Below are 15,468 nucleotides of genomic sequence, written 5' to 3'. Positions count from 1 at the left end.
GCCACCCCCCTTCATTTGGATACATTTGCATGCCGGGCTGGAGTAACCCCCTCGGGGGAAGCGGCAACCTGCCTGGGGCTCTTCCGGCTCCGGAGGAACCCCCAGGATGCAGGGTCCGGGGCTGCTGTCTCTCCTCTGCCGGGTGAGAAGCAGGAGGCTGCTCGAGCTGCAGGTAGGAGGTCTGGATTCTAGCCCTCCGCGGCTACAGGTAGTGCTCAGCCATCAGGACCCGGAGCAGCTACTGCATCCCCTACTCTGCACCACAATGCAGGCCCCCTGGAATTTAGGTACACTCCAAGACCACCTGAGCCTCTAGGACAGGAGAAGGGAGGAGAAACATGTCAGAGGTACGTGTCAGGCTCTGGAGCTCAGGGTGTCCCCCAGACTCCGTTCATCTTGGGAACCTCTGGCCAAGGGCTGCCCTTCTTTCCCAGTGAGGATGGGCAGGTAGTGCTGCATATCTGAGGCTGCAGATCAGCACAGCAAATCTGGGCTGGGGAGCTGTCCCTGCTGGAAAAAAGGGTCATTGTGGCCCGTTTGCTGTTAATGATTTGTGAGTACACTCAGAGAAGCAGTTCTGTTTCAGCCCCAGCTAGCACAGCCTCCCCAGCCAGGGCTGATCCTGCTGCAGAGGATGCGTGGACCACCAGCCTGACTGCTGGCTCGGAGAAAAGCAGAGCCCAGATCCCCAGCACTGCATGCTGTGTGCGCAGGGAGAGAAGGCTCTGTCCTTGCTGCCCATGGGAATGGGGCTCTGCTGCTCAGTAGAATGCCAGGAGACGCTGCTGTGTCTCTCTGCAGCAAGGTGAAGAGCAGAGGTGCAGGATAACCTCTAGATAAAAGGTAATAGGACAAAGTTCCAACTCCTACATGCTTGCAGTGGCAGAGCCAGGTCTCCATGAAGACATAGGGAGGTGTCTGCAATGGGGTTACTCCCAGAGAAGCAGGATCCTTCCTTATCCCACACTCCAGTGTCAGGAAGGAGCAGATCAGAGCAGTGCCCAGCCTGAGGGGCAGCAACTTCTGCCCTGGTGCAGCAGCAGGCATCACTCCACCTGAGCCCAGCGCTCTGGTCACAGGCAAGGGGAACATTGCCAGCAGCCCTGCGCAGTGGGACAAGTGTCTGGCTGTGCTCCAGCAGCCCTGGGCTGGATCTGCTTTCCCCTCCAGCTGACACAGCTGCATGCTGGGAAGAGGAGTGCAGGGGAGGACAGCCCCCAGGGGTCAATTTAGCTGGAGCATTAGTGGTAAGCAGGCAAAATTAATCTCTGGACCCAGAATGCTGGATAATGGGTAACAGAAATCTCCAGTTTACAGCTGGAGCCAAGAGCTGCTGTATGGGCTTCTCACTGTCAGGCAGGGCAGGAAGAGAGCTCAGCATGGGGACAATGTAGAAGATGGGTGAGGGGGTTGGAATTAGATGTTCTTTAAAGTACCTCCCAACCCAAACCATTCTATGATTCTATGACCTGGGCAGGCAGAGTGGGGCCACATGCCCCATGGGGATGGCAGAGCACTGCAAAGCCAGGCTGAGAGCAGGCAGAGGTACTCCAAATAGACCCCATGCCTAATCTAAGTGATTCTGTCATCACATTATCAGCAGTCCTCCAGATCCAGATGTTCATGTTTGGGCACTTCTATAGAGCATGCCATGTATCCTGGCCATATCCCACTGGTACAAGGCTCTTACCTATTTGGGGAGCAAGGTGAAGCTGAGCAGAGTGCTGGGAGGAAGCATAGCAGCACCAGCAACAGAGCTGAAGCACTCACCACACACCTGACCTGGCAAGAAACCGAGACAGCTGGGGGGTTAGTGGGAGACATGGAGGCTCTGAAACGGTTTATTGCAAAGGGTTTCTGCAGGTAACACAGGGAAGGAGCACGGTCCTTATTGGTGGGGGCTTCTTTACTCCTCGCCCTCCTCTTCATCCTCATAGGAGTCCAGGCCCACCTCTTCATAATCCTTCTCCAGAGCGGCCATGTCCTCCCGTGCCTCGGAGAACTCCCCTTCCTCCATGCCCTCCCCCACGTACCAGTGCACGAAGGCTCGCTTGGCGTACATCAGGTCAAACTTGTGGTCCAGGCGAGCCCAGGCCTCGGCGATGGCCGTGGTGTTGCTCAGCATGCAGACGGCGCGCTGCACCTTGGCCAGGTCCCCCCCCGGCACCACAGTGGGAGGCTGGTAGTTGATGCCCACCTTGAAGCCTGTGGGGCACCAGTCCACAAACTGGATGCTGCGCTTGGTCTTGATGGTGGCGATGGCGGCGTTGACGTCCTTGGGCACCACATCGCCACGGTACAGCAAGCAGCAGGCCATGTACTTGCCATGGCGAGGGTCGCACTTCACCATCTGGTTGGATGGCTCAAAGCAGGAGTTGGTGATCTCGGCCACTGAGAGCTGCTCGTGGTAAGCTCTCTCAGCTGAAACCACAGGAGCATAGGTGGCCAGTGGGAAGTGGATGCGAGGGTAGGGCACCAGGTTGGTCTGGAACTCGGTCAGATCAACATTCAGGGCCCCATCAAACCGCAGTGATGCTGTGATAGATGATACAACTTGGCTAATGAGTCTGTTCAAGTTGGTGTAGGTTGGGCGCTCGATGTCCAGGTTCCTGCGGCAGATGTCATAGATGGCCTCATTATCCACCATGAAAGCACAGTCCGAGTGCTCCAATGTGCTGTGTGTGGTGAGGATGGAGTTGTAGGGCTCCACCACGGCAGTGGAGACCTGTGGTGCCGGGTAGATGGAGAACTCCAGCTTGGACTTCTTGCCATAGTCAACGGAGAGTCGTTCCATCAACAGGGAGGTGAATCCGGAGCCGGTGCCACCTCCAAAACTACGAAAGACAAGGAATCCCTGGAGGCCTGTGCACTGGTCAGCCTGCAGAGAGAGCCAAGTAAGATCCCTCTAAGCACTGACTTTGCCTAAGAAGTCACAAACTTCTGCTTTGGTAGCCACAGCCCCCTCCCAGGGCACAGCAGGACTTGCCCCATGCTCCCACTCCAGCAGGATGCTGTAGTCCAGCCCTGGGGACATATACCTCCTCCGTGGTCACCTACCAGCTTCCGGATCCTGTCCAGCACTTGGTCAATGATCTCTTTGCCAATGGTGTAGTGCCCACGGGCATAGTTGTTGGCAGCATCCTCCTTGCCGGTGATCATCTGTTCAGGGTGGAAGAGCTGCCGGTAGACTCCTCCCCGAATTTCATCTAGAAGAGGTTGGTACAATGTCAGAGATTTTCTAACAGGTGAAAGGTGGTAGGAGCCACCCTGGGGAGTGTCCTGCAGTGGGTTGTTCCCAGAGAGTGACCACAGTCACTGTCCAGATTTGGTGAACTCACCAATCACAGTGGGCTCCAGGTCCACGAAGATGGCCCGCGGGACGTGCTTCCCAGCTCCGGTCTCACAGAAGAAGGTGGTGAAGGAGTCATCCCCTCCACCAATGGTTTTGTCGCTGGGCATCTGCCCGTCCGGCTGGATGCCGTGCTCCAGGCAGTACAGCTCCCAGCACGTGTTGCCCATCTGGACACCAGCCTGGCCGACATGGACGGAGATGCACTCGCGCTGCAGAGGGGAAGGCAGGGTCAGATCCCGGCTCGGAGCACACATGCAATCACTGCAGGTGGTGCACAGCCCAGGCTCCTGGCAGCTTGTGCAAGCCACATTGCCCTGCAACCTCAGTGCCTTGAGTCCATCCCAGCTTGCTGCCCTCTCCCATACCTGGTGTTTTGCCTTCCATCACTGCACTGCCCACCTCAGGCACCCAGGGAGATGGAGACCTATCTGCTGGAGCCCAGGACACCAGGCTAGCACATTCTCTGGAGTGCTCCCACCCACAGCCTTGGAAGCACCCAGTGAGGATCTTCTGCATTGCCTGAACACCCACAACGCTTAGGGGCTGGAGTCCTGCAGCAGCTGGCATAGCCCCTGTTGCTATCTAACATCAGGGCTGTAGGCTGACATGACAGAGCATCACTTGGGCTCTGGGAGCTGAGGTGACAGCACTGAGGATGGGTGCCTGGCAAGGAGTGGGATTTGCAGCAGTGAATGGTTGCCATGCTCTGAGGCTCAGCTTCCCTAAATTAGCTCTGGAGGAGGAGGCAGCGTTAACTGCACTTCCTATCTGAACTGAAGAGCTGAGGTGGGAGGGCTCCCCCTGCTCAGGGCTTCAAGGGCAGCCTCAGGTCCCTCAGAAGTCAGGCTGAGGTGGGCTCTGCAGCCTTGCTTCCTCCTGGTGAGGCACCCTAGCACCTGCAGCCCTTTCGACAAGAACCAAAATATCCAGTGCCTCAGCCCTGCTGTTGCCAAGGACTTGGATGCGTCATCGGGCACCAATCAAGGCGGAGGAGCATCCAAACCAAACCGGATCTCCAGAGCCATGGGTGCCCCGCTGTGAGTCAGCTGGCAGGGTGCCGCATCAGCCATTTTGCGCTCCGGAGCACGGCAGTGACTGCTGTCCCTGGAAGTTGCACAAGTTGCAGCAGGTCCTGGCTCTCTGCACTGAGAGTGCTTTTGGTGCTGCATTTCAGAGGCAGCAGTGATGGTGAGGGATGACAGAAAAATAAGCCCTTGATGCCCACGGTGAGAGGCAGAAGTTCATCTCCACACCTTCTCCAAAGCTGAGGGGAGAAATGACACTCTGCTTACTCCCCCCCAGCACGTGTGTAAAGGTTTTGTAACACAGAGACCAACACTAAGTCCTGAGGAAGCTCCAAAATCCTCGGCAGAAGTGCGCAAGCATCTCTGGGTGACCACAGGAAAGACAAGAAAGGTCTCCTCCCCGCCCAACGGAAGGAGTGATTCAGAGGTGGGGGGGGCAGAGGGTTATGTTGGTCACCGCACTTCATCGACCAACATGCAGCAGCCAAGACTGGCTTTGTGGGACTCAGGGCTAACAGTAGGCTGCACAGAGCCCAGCACCGCCAGCACCACCGGGGACCCAGCAGTGCTGGTCACCAGCCAGCAGCCTCTGCCTTCCTCACAGCATGGCTCAGCAAGGGCAGGGAGCACGGCCCTGCGGAACAGCAGGCAAAGTGCTTGGGCATCCCAGAGCTGGGATGCTCTCTAGAGTTCAGGAGACAGATTCCTAGCAGGACCACCACGGCAGCAGGGCAGCCCAAAGGCTCACCCACAGCGATGCCCATCCGCAGGGCAGCGGGTGAAGCCACAGCTTGCTCCTAGGGCTCCTCTGTGCGGCTGCAGTGTGGGGGCTGGCAGACTGGGTGCACCCCCCAGGCAGAGATGTTACCAAGGGAGATGGGCAGGAACCGTCACCATTAAAAGACAGAGAGGGAAGAGAGATGAGAGGATCAGATGGCAGGGTTTGGCTGATGGCCTCCTTGCCTCAGACGTGTCAGAGGGGTACAAGGGGATGCTCACAGGAGGGAAGCTGCTGAGTGCCTGGGAGGGAGCAGCTCAGGACAGGCTGAAGAGAGGCAGAGGCAGGGCAAGCACAGCGGGTTGCCCGCACCTCTGGTCTCCCCGCAGAGTTCCCCCCCGAACGCTATGGGGGTCGTAGCCTGCTCCGGGGGCACCCGCGAGACCGGAGGGATGGGGCAGCCCGGGGCCGGCACTCACCATGATGCCGATGCCGCCGCACGACCTGCCTGTCCCCGGGCTGCCGCAGCTCCGCACCGGCCGGGGCGGCCGCGCCACTGCCGCCTTATACCGGGGGCGGCACCGCTGCTGCGGGGCGGGCCGCTCCGCCCGAGACGGTTCCGTGCGGTTGCACAGTTTTGCGTACATTGCGCATATTTGCATACATTTGCATAGATGAGCTGTGCTGCCCGGCCGCCGGCTCGGTGGGTGCACTGGGGGGTCACCGAGGAGCAGCATTCCCCGGTTTTCCCCGCACTCCCTGGCCACAGGAGATCCAAGGGTCCCCCCGAGTGAAGGGCATGGGGACATAAGGGTTGGTCTTGCTACGCGTGCTGGTCTTGGCAGAGAGGCTTCTGCTGAGGGGCAGAGATTGCACTTTCTTGCTGGGTGTCCTGCTGCAAGGCACCATCCAGGCATCAACCGGGAGAAACTGTGTGAGCTGAGGAGGGAAATTCAGCAAAGAACCTGGCTCAGGTCTTTCCTTCTGGCAGGTGTAGGTGCTGAGGTGACCCCTGGGTGAGCACAGAGCTGGGTGTCTGCCCAAGCCCCACCACGTGAAACACACAGGAGCATTTTGGAAGAAAATATGGGCAGAGGAAACCCTTCAGAGACAAGCACAAGCTTTCCTGGCCTCTATGGAGGTCAGTGAGGAAAAAGCTGGAAAACTGTCCTGTCCTTTTCCACAAGCCCCTCAAGGACATTTGTGCCTCAAGGCTGTGTCTGAAAGCTCTGCCTGCAATGGGCTCCTCCTTCTCCAGCCTGGCTCTGCTTTACCTCCCTGGTTTTGATCTGATTTCACAAAGCTTTATGAAATGACCAGTGAGGGGATGAGGAAAGCTTGGAACACCTCGAAGGGTGCTTATTGGAGTCTTTCTGTGATGATTTCACTGATGTCTGCCTTTGCTACATTGAATGACATGTACATCCTTTCCTCCTCCTTCCCCCTCCCCCTCCCCAGTGCTTGCAGCATCCCCTATGGTGCAGAACTTGCCCTGCCTCTGTGCGAGCCCTCCAACTTAATGAGTTTTCATGGAAAGGTGCTGTCATCTCTCAGCTTGCTCTGAAACTTGAAAGCTGGACCCAAATTATCCACCCACAATGGACTTCTTTTTGTTCCTGAGTCACCTGGAAAGTGTCACCTTCACTGACGAACAGGTGTAAAGTGACTGAAAGCAGCGGCACTGCTGTGAAGCCTCTGCTGGTGTCTAAGCAATGCATTTCTGAGAGCTGCAGAAATGGCTGAGCTAAATGATCAGACTGGGTTTAATCAAACTGGTTGGAAAAGGCTTTTTTTTTTTCACAGAGATGCCCCAGATTGTGGGTGTTGCTGCACCTGGACAGGATGCTGCAGTCACCAGATAAATCTGGAAATGCCTGAAATCCTCCCTGTGACATAAGTGTCCTTTGAGTGACCTCAGAGATCACTAGATAACACAGACCATGATGATGCAGACAGTCCGTGAGAGTGAGAGGGTAATTTGTAGCACTAAGGCATCAAAATATTAGCCCCAGAAATTAATTGGTGTGAAAAGGAGTGATGGGATCATCTTTTGCTGTGAAAAGCTTTGCCAGGGTGCTCACTGAAATGCATGCTGGATGCCAAAGTGTCACTTCTGACTGGGTGTCTCCTAGCACCCTTCTTACTTCCATGGTGCCAATTAATTCTGGGGCGTTTATAGCACAAATGCTTTGCAGCAATGGCTGGAAGCACAAGGGTTGGAGCTACGCAGCGAGCAGCATTTCAGGTGGCTTTGCAAGGCTTGCGTGGTTCACCCAACTTCAAAAGCTTTGTATGACAACCTGGTGGCACCTCGGGGTGTGAAATGATGTGACAGTTCTCCAAGAGATCTGGATCTGTTTATATACCATTCTGGTAGAGAGCTGAGGGTAGAATGTCCCTGATTCGTCATCGCTGCAAATGCCTGCTCACAGTGAAAATAACCACTCAGATGCTATTATGTTGAATGAGCAAGGCAGCAATGACTGACAAGAGAGCCATGAGTCATTCAGAGCTATGCATCTCCATGTACCTCTGCTCTAAAAAGACCCAACAGATGTCTAAGCTTTTTTGAAATGCTTAAAAACCGCTGGCTAAATCCAGGGAGCACCAATCGGCTTCATCTTGTCAGTGCCTAACTGCTCAGCAGCCTGCCAGATGCTGGTAGCAGCAGCCTGCAAGCGCACATGGATGCTGAACTCACCCTGACTGGAAGAAGATCCATCTCGAGGCAACCCCTCTCACAAAGATGTTAACTACATGTCTGTGAAGCCCCTGCAAATGTTTCCAGACAACATCAGAAATCAGAAGGTTGCAAGAATCACTCAGGAAACATTTTCGTCGTTGCTCAGAACAAAGCTAGACCCTGCACCAGCATCCAGAGAGGTACAAAATCCAACCAAGGCAAATTTTAGGCTCGTGAGTCAGAATTCAACTGTCTCTTGATGAAAACTAGGAAAAACAGATTGAAGATTGAAGGGGCAACCTGCAGGGGAAACCCCTGCTTGCTGCAGGAGATGAGCCAGCCCTTGGACAGGTACCTGCTGTTTCTCAAACAAAGCCTCTCAAATAGCTGCCTTCCAGAAGACTGTTAAAGTCTGTCACATCTAAAAGCACGTGGAGCTGATACTGGCGTGGAGACGACCCTTCTAGAGTCCAGCCTGGAACATCCCACCCACACCCCAGTTCCCTGCTTTCCTCATGCTGCAAAGGCCAAACTATTGTTTCCACTTTTCAGACCTCAGCTCCATCCAGGCTGTTCCAGGCATAAGAAACAGTGTCACAGGGCAGCTGGGGACATGGTTCTCTTGGGAAGGTAGAACAGGCCACAGCAGTGCTGTGAGATTGAGGAGGAAGCCCAGTCCCCTCCACTTTAAACTCAGCTTGGCCGGGCACAAGGCAAGCATCAGGTGATGAGGGGTGCTTCAGGAAGAGGGCTCCTGTTTGTGTCTTTAACCTCAGCCAGGAGCTTCCCAAAGAATTGTATCTGTGCCTGCCCAGCTTATCCCTCGCTCCATCCTTGTACAGTTGTTCTGCCTATAATCCTCTTAGCAACGTTGTTCAGGGGGGAGGTGGAGGAGCGGGGATATGCCTCCAGCCCATCAGTGCCCTGTGCAGCTTGCTCTCCAGCAGTGGCTGCACTGAATGATACAGCAGCACGCTGGGCCCAGGAGCAACAAGGCAGGAGGGAGTTCCTTCAGATCGACAGCTCCCAGACATACGCTGCCTCCTGCCTGGCCAAGAACTGTGGTAGCAAGCCCAGCAGCTGGGCCCAGAGATCCAGTGATGCTCTGTTGCAAGGTGAGTCGTGATGACAACCTTCCCAAAGCAGAAAGGCAGCTCTGTGTTAACATGGGGCAGACAACATCGGCTGGTGAAACTAATTGGAGTTTGCTGAAAGCATGGGGCTTGACTGCATCTTGCAGATGTGTATTCAGACAAGTCCCTCCTGGTGCTAACTGCTCCAGCAGTATCCCAGTGAGCTGGTATGCAGGGTTCCTAAAGCACAGCTTGCTTCTGATGACAGCCCAGTATCACATGTCTGACTACTGCTGCAGTTCTAACATGACAACATTTGGGACATACTTTGCTACCCTGAAATGTTCTACCACAGCTTGGAGACGGACAGAAAATGTTCCTTTTGACATTCGTTTAGATATGCGTGCCTTGTTAAGGTCAGAAAGGGCCCTCTGAGCACCTCATCCTTTGTAGTCTGGAGTAGATAGTGATCATCCAGAGATGAGAAACAAGGGTGACTGGAAGGCTAGAGGCCATGGGCTGCAATGAAAGAATGGGAACTATCTAGAAGACCAAGCAGAGACTCATAAACGCATTAAAATCTGTTTAAGGCAGATGCAGGTAGGGTGCATCTTTGGATGCTCAGGGAAAGAAGATGCAAGTCTAAGGCTTGCTAGCAGTAATAGTAGTGAAGCATGATTGTCTCAAGGTCAAGGGATCTTCATCAATGGACATCTTCAATAACCCAAATGTGGCATTTACTCCTGAAGACCTGCTGGGATGCAGAGCACAGTAGTGATCTGACACGTTCTTTCTGCTGGAACTGAGCAACAGCAGTGTAATTCCTGGTTCAGATAGAATGAAGTCAATTGTGCAATGCCTGCTGCATTGCCTGGAGCATGTGCTGTGTTACGGGAACAATAAAGCTAATTCCAGATCTCCCTACAGTCCTAAGCCCTGAATCACACGGGCAGTGGCAAGAGTAGGGAGGTACTCCCAGGGATGCAGCACCCCGCACGCATGCCGGGCCCCAACCTGCAAGGCTAGAAGGGCCCTGTGGGCAAGCTGGGACAAACTCTTTTCCGGGCGCAGCAGCGCTGTGTGAGCAGCCTCCCCGGCTGCTGGTGTCACTCGCCTTTCTTCACGTCCTGGGAAAGGCAGCAACACACCCACAAGAACAAAATAAAACAGCAGCTTCCTAATTGCAGTGAATTCATGTCAGGGCTCTGAGCATGCCTGGTGTGAACAAGCTGCCTCCAGGCAGGTGATGGAGGGGCTGAGCCTGCTGAGGCATCTTGTGCTTGCAGGGGATGCCCGTCGTGGGATGTGTGGAGGGGCCAGTGCTGCTTTTGCTCTTCTCCAGCAGCTCTCTGAGCTGGTGGTGGCACAAGCAGTGTAGGACTAGATGGAAGCAGAAGTGCAGCGAATTCTGCATGGCAGGATGATGGCAGGAGCTCCTGGAGGGGCACAGGTTATCTGGTCACGCTGGAGGGACTCTGCACACCCCAGGCAGGACCATAGGCATGGTGGTGTCTCCATCCCCAGCCCTTTAGGCCTTCCTGTCTCACAAGTTCTCAGGAACTGCAACCAAGCTGTGGTCAGCTCTGTTGCAATGCTGCAGAGCGTGTTTGTGTTTGCTGGCAGCAGTGGGGCAAGAGGCAGTGATCACTTCCCCTATTCCCAGAGTGCTCAGCCCATCTGCGGGAACGTGGCTGAGCCCCCAGCCTCCGGGTACTGGAGGGGATGCAGCAGATTCGCACTGGGCATCTCTGCAGATGCACCCGCTCCTTCAAGATAGATAAACCACTATCAACATCCCCTGGGAATGCAAACAATTCCTGGTGTAGCAGAATCTTGTAAATGGCTCTGCCCTGGTCTTTGAGGAGCAGTTCAACCTCTGATACTGGACAGAGGTGAGCAAGGCAGGTTTCTTGCACATGGAAGTGTATTGTATACAATGCAAACAGTTTGCCAGCCCAAGGGTGCATAGCTGGATCTGGAGAAACTAGTCTGGAATCTTGGGAATTGTATAGTAGTTAAGAGCGGAAAGGAGGTGCTGGGCCTGGCCAAGTGCTGGTGGATGTCGGAGGGAAGTGGTTAACAAAATGAAAGATGCATTTAATAACCCAGCAGGGCAATGGCTCCCTAGGTGCTCCTGCGCAAAGCTGTTTGTGAGAGTGTGGTATGTGAAACCGGGCTGTCCTCCCTACTCCTCCCAGAGCCCCGGGCACTGAGAGTCGGTGGCCTCAGGTCACTGGGCTGAAAGCTTGGGTTCAATGGCCATCCTGAGGATGGCTCAAATACATATCTGAGAGATTCCTAGCAAAGGTAAGTCAGATGATGAGAGGCTGTGTATGTAAAACAATGGCTATCTAGCAGGATTTCCCTGTTGTAAGGACTCAGGAGCACTGTTTTGCTGAGCTCCCATGTATAATGTGGCCATCCTCACTAGGATAAGACATCCCTAGGTGCCCTGTGCCCACCGGGACTGCCATGCTGTTCTTTGGGATGGCATGGCTGCCACACTGCCATTTAATAGCCCTGCATTGGACACAGCCAGGAGGGCTTTGCAGGCTGAGAAAATTAGGGCTGTTCAGCCTGCAGAAAAGAAGCTCCATAGAGAACTCATAGCGGCCTTCTAGTATCTGAAGGGGGTCTACAAGGGACTCTTCATCAGCTCTGATAGGACAAGGGGCAATGGGTTCAAACTTGAACAGGGGAGATTCAGGTTAAAGAAGTTCTTTACTGTAAGGGTAGTGAGGCATTGGAACAGGGTGCCCAAGGAAACTGTCAATGCCCCATCCCTGGCGGTGTTCAAGGCCAAGTTGGACAGAGCCTTGAGCAACCTTGTCCAGTATGACGTGTCCCTGCCCATGGCAGGAGGTTGGAACTTGAGGATCCTAAGGTCCTTGCCAACCCAAACCATTCTATGATTCTATGATCTCCCAGCCAGGAGAATGCATAGCCTGGCAAAAGCTGGGTACCAAGGGCTCCTGCATGTGTTGGGGGACCCTTGGCATCCTTACCAGGTGTCAGTTAACCATGGAAAATGCACCTCACCAAAGAAGGCTGGTTTCAATTCTTGAGATGACAGGTCTGCTCAAAGGAAAGGCAGAGATGTTACCAGCTTGTGGTGCAGAGTGTGTTCTGCAGAGTGAGCAGCAGTGCTGATGCTGTGCCTGGCGAGGCAGCCTGGGGTACCCAAGTGCTGCCTGGCAATGGTGGGTCATCAGCAACTGGCTGCTGGGCTTCTGCAGGGATCCCTGCCAGGCACCACCTGCAGGTTTCAGTTGATTTAATCAGTGGTCTTGAAAGGAATCCCAGATTCCTTGAGGGTGGCAAGTGGATGTACAGAGTAGTAAGTGACAAGACTGCTCCTTCCTCCAAATTTCCTAATTAATTACCTTGCATTTCACTGTATTAAAGCAAATTTTGCTGCATAAAGTGAAAGTGGGACAACACAAAAAGTAGATTTGGAAAGACCTTCAGCAGCAGCTATGAGCCTCCTTCTTTCTTGAACATGGAAAACAAATTATTCCATCCCTCTCTGTGGCAACATCACAATTCATGCTAATGCTGCTATCATTATCTCCTGACAGCTTCCAAGTAAAGGTGTCACGCCAGTCATGTAGATCTGAATCAGCCACATAATCGTGCTGAAAGGTGACAAGTTTGCATAGCAATACCTGCCTTCCCTGAGAAAAGCATGATCAGTACTAAATGCATTTTTCAGTCTTTAATTCTCTGCTGACAGAATAAAAATTAATTCTGTTTTGTTCTTTTTTCTCTGGTATTATCAGTAATCTAGAGTTTTCTGGGCCAACCGGTTCATTTTCTTAATGACTGGAGTGATTTCTGTCCTTCACACCCTTGGAATTTCCCCAGTTTTTCTAGCTCTGTTAAAAATTACTATCAGCAGCTCAAGAAGACCCTCAGTTGGGTCCATTAATACTCTCAGTGTGGATTAGATGAAGGGAAAATGTCGATTTTAGCAGGTGATGCTTTGCACACTGGTTTGTTACAGATGACATCTAAATTAGAGCCTTCTCCATTGCATCCACAGTGTTGCGCAGGTATTTAGGCACGACAGTTATGGAAAATGGCAGAAGGCTCTTCTTACCACTATCCTTTTGTGCTTTTGCTTGTTTTCTCCTAATGTAAATGCACCTGGCCCAATGAAAGCCCTCACTGCTGCCTGGGCTGGTGTGTGTGCTCATTGTGAATCACCTGTTTAGTCACAGGCTTCTCTCACCATCGCCAGCCTCCCACTGCTGATTTAAAATCTGCAAGCACCTCTGTTTTGCCTGGGTTTTGGCTGGGGCAGCAGCCCCACTGACAGCGCAGGTGAGTACTCCCATGGGGCAGTGCTGGGATGCACAGCCCATGTCTGTCACATCGCTAAATCAGGCCCAAAGCCATCGCCCTGCCTGAGTGAAAGTCACCCTGACTTGGCAGTTTGTCACTTCTCTGTCCTGCTACAGTGACTAAAACCAGAGGGATGACTTTGCCTCCCTGGAAACTCCCCAGCTCCTAGAAGGTGAAATTCTAGAAAAGCCAGCTAGGATGAGGACAGTGTGGATTAGGAAAGAGACAGGCAGGCAGCTGAGAGCATGGCCATCGAGACAAACATGAGGGTGTGGAGAAATGGGCTGTGCAGGGAAGTTAGAGCAGGGCAGAGCTGTTCGGATGAGACAGCAAGACTGGGAGTAAAAGAATGAATGTGGACTTTGAAATTGGGTGCCCTGCTCAACTGATGTCCTCAGAGGTCACCAGCTCCCTGGGCTCAGGTATCCTCAAGCAGCCCTTGAAGGGGTGAGCAGACCTGCTGCTCCCTCTGACCCCTTTTTCGGGGGCTGCAGTACTTAATTGCCAGCTTCGAGGAGGCTGTGAAAGGGTCTGTGTTCTCCTGAGGAAATCAAAAGCTGAAATGTTGCATGGTGCTGAAAAAAATATCTTTCTTAACATGTGGTTTGCATAATAAGATAGCATGAGTTCATGATGCAATCCAGTTGGCTTCCTGCAACCAGAATGAAAACAAAATTGGTCCCTTGGGGTCCTGCTTCGCTCACCTGAAAGCTTTTTTCTCAGAAAGCCTTGAGAGTATTTTATGAGCATTTTTGCGAGCTCGGAGAGCTGAAAACAGGTTCACAGCACAGCAATGCCCAGAATTTGTAGAGTTTTCTTGACACACACTCAAGTTGCCCATGCTGGGTTCAAAGCTGTTGTGAGTCAGGCTGGCAAGTAGGTTCAGACAGACCTAGGAGGAAAGGGCAGGGAAAAGTGGGAAGAGTGCTGGTTTTTTTGCTGATTTGAGTTAGGGGAGTGATTGTGGCAGCTCTAGGGTGAGGTGCGGTTGGCACCATATCCTCTCTCCTACCAGCCCCGTGATGGGCCACTGCCTAACTCTGTGCAGTCTCCCCTAGGACATTAGAGGGGTTTAAGTCCTTCTCACTGCGTATCCTGGTCTCATGGGTGAGGGTCATATGTGCCATAAAGGCAGCAGCAATGTGTCCTCCTGGCTCCAGAGTAGTAAGCAGGACAAGGGCTCCTGTCCTTTCCCAGCATGGAGGCCTCTCCATCCAGTGGGCACAGAGTGGGCTGAGACCTGTCAGCCTCAGGGTCTCCTTGTCCCCACATCAGCTACAAAAGCCAGGGAAAGGAAAGCAAATTGCCAAGACACGGTTAGGTCCTGGTGGCACCTCCTCAGCTTCCCACCCATCAGGATGTGGTCCCTGCGAAGCAGCTTGTGGCTCCATCTAGTGCCCATGCCAGCCTGGCTCGGGCCAGCCCTGCACTCATCGCTGAGCAGATGGACCACATCAGAGCACCCTGGCCAGAGGCAGCCACTCGAGGGAACCAGCTCCCTGCTTCTGGCAGGCAGGTACAGAAGGGCAGCATGCAAAGGGATCCAGGAGAAAAAAAATCCCGAACAACAGGGACTACTCCAAGCAGTTTTTCAAGGAACTCGTCAAGTGCTGTCTTACAGCAAGGCACAGATCACCCATCCCTTGGAGAGGAGATGCTCCTTGGCATAGGAGATGCCTGTGGCATTTCACCCATCCCAGTGCACTCAGGCACACTGCTTGTGGCTGGTGGGGGGCTCTTTGTGGGTACAGCTGTCCTGAAACTGGTCCCCGAGGAGCGCTAGGAATGGCCTGTCTCAACACCCAGGTCTCCCCAGCCTGCCAGCAACAGCAGCACTAGGGAAGTTTGCCAAGCTTCCCAGCTAGGTATTTACAAGGAGCTGAGGGAGATAAACCAACTGCAATGCAGGGGTGGAGAGGGGTCCAAAAGGCCCTGCAGAGACGAGGATCCCTCCTTCTCCCATCCAGATAACAACAGGGAACAACATGACTTCTATGGCCAGAAGACGTTCACGGGTGCCGGTGAGCCTGCCCACGACCCCGAGGATCGACAAGAACAGCCTTTCTGCGGGAGGCCATGCAGATGAAAAGTCCACATCAAAGCTCCTGCTGCGTGGCCATCCCCAGTGCTGGGGGCGCTTGGGGCGCTTGGGCACCCTGGTGCTCGGGCGGGCTCACTCTGCCTGCGTGGGGCTGGGGAAAGCACGGGGCTGGCGGTGACTGCTCGGCAGGCTGCACCCCTCCATGTGTCCCGTCCCCGCCCCGACGGGACTG

The 15,468-nt window shown here is 53.9% G+C and overlaps 1 protein-coding gene across 2 annotated transcripts; it reads right to left on the bottom strand.

The window, feature by feature from the left end:
* Positions 1–1,819: 1,819 nt before the first annotated feature.
* LOC308222736 (tubulin alpha-4A chain-like) lies at positions 1,820–5,620 on the bottom strand. Of its 2 annotated transcripts, XM_080621088.1 has the most exons (4): positions 5,575–5,620; positions 3,339–3,561; positions 3,058–3,206; positions 1,820–2,878 (listed from the first exon to the last, which is right to left on the bottom strand). In XM_080621088.1, exons 1-4 carry the CDS (start codon positions 5,575–5,577, stop codon positions 1,907–1,909), a joined length of 1,347 nt encoding a protein of 448 aa, XP_080477214.1. In that variant the 5' UTR covers positions 5,578–5,620; the 3' UTR covers positions 1,820–1,906. The 2 variants fall into 2 exon arrangements, with proteins under 2 accessions (XP_080477214.1, XP_080477213.1); XM_080621087.1 differs by lacking the exon at positions 5,575–5,620 and having other exon boundaries at positions 3,339–3,629.
* Between the last annotated feature and the right edge of the window lie 9,848 nt (positions 5,621–15,468).

The sequence above is a fragment of the Psittacula echo genome (genome assembly GCF_963264785.1).
Source record: "Psittacula echo genome assembly, chromosome: 6".
NCBI lineage: Eukaryota > Metazoa > Chordata > Aves > Psittaciformes > Psittacidae > Psittacula > Psittacula echo.
Note: the sequence above shows the minus strand (reverse complement) of the source record. Positions and strands in the feature narration are given on the sequence as shown.

Bases quoted from the DNA above. Each gene is read 5' to 3' on its own strand.
- LOC308222736 (XM_080621087.1), bottom strand. From the start codon at position 3,606: ATGTGTGCTCCGAGCCGGGATCTGACCCTGCCTTCCCCTCTGCAGCGC. The intron at 3,207-3,338 runs GTGAGTTCACCA...AACCTCTTCTAG, and splicing joins CCTGGAGCCCACTGTGATTG to ATGAAATTCGGGGAGGAGTC. The intron at 2,879-3,057 runs GTAGGTGACCAC...CTCTCTCTGCAG, and splicing joins TGGACAGGATCCGGAAGCTG to GCTGACCAGTGCACAGGCCT.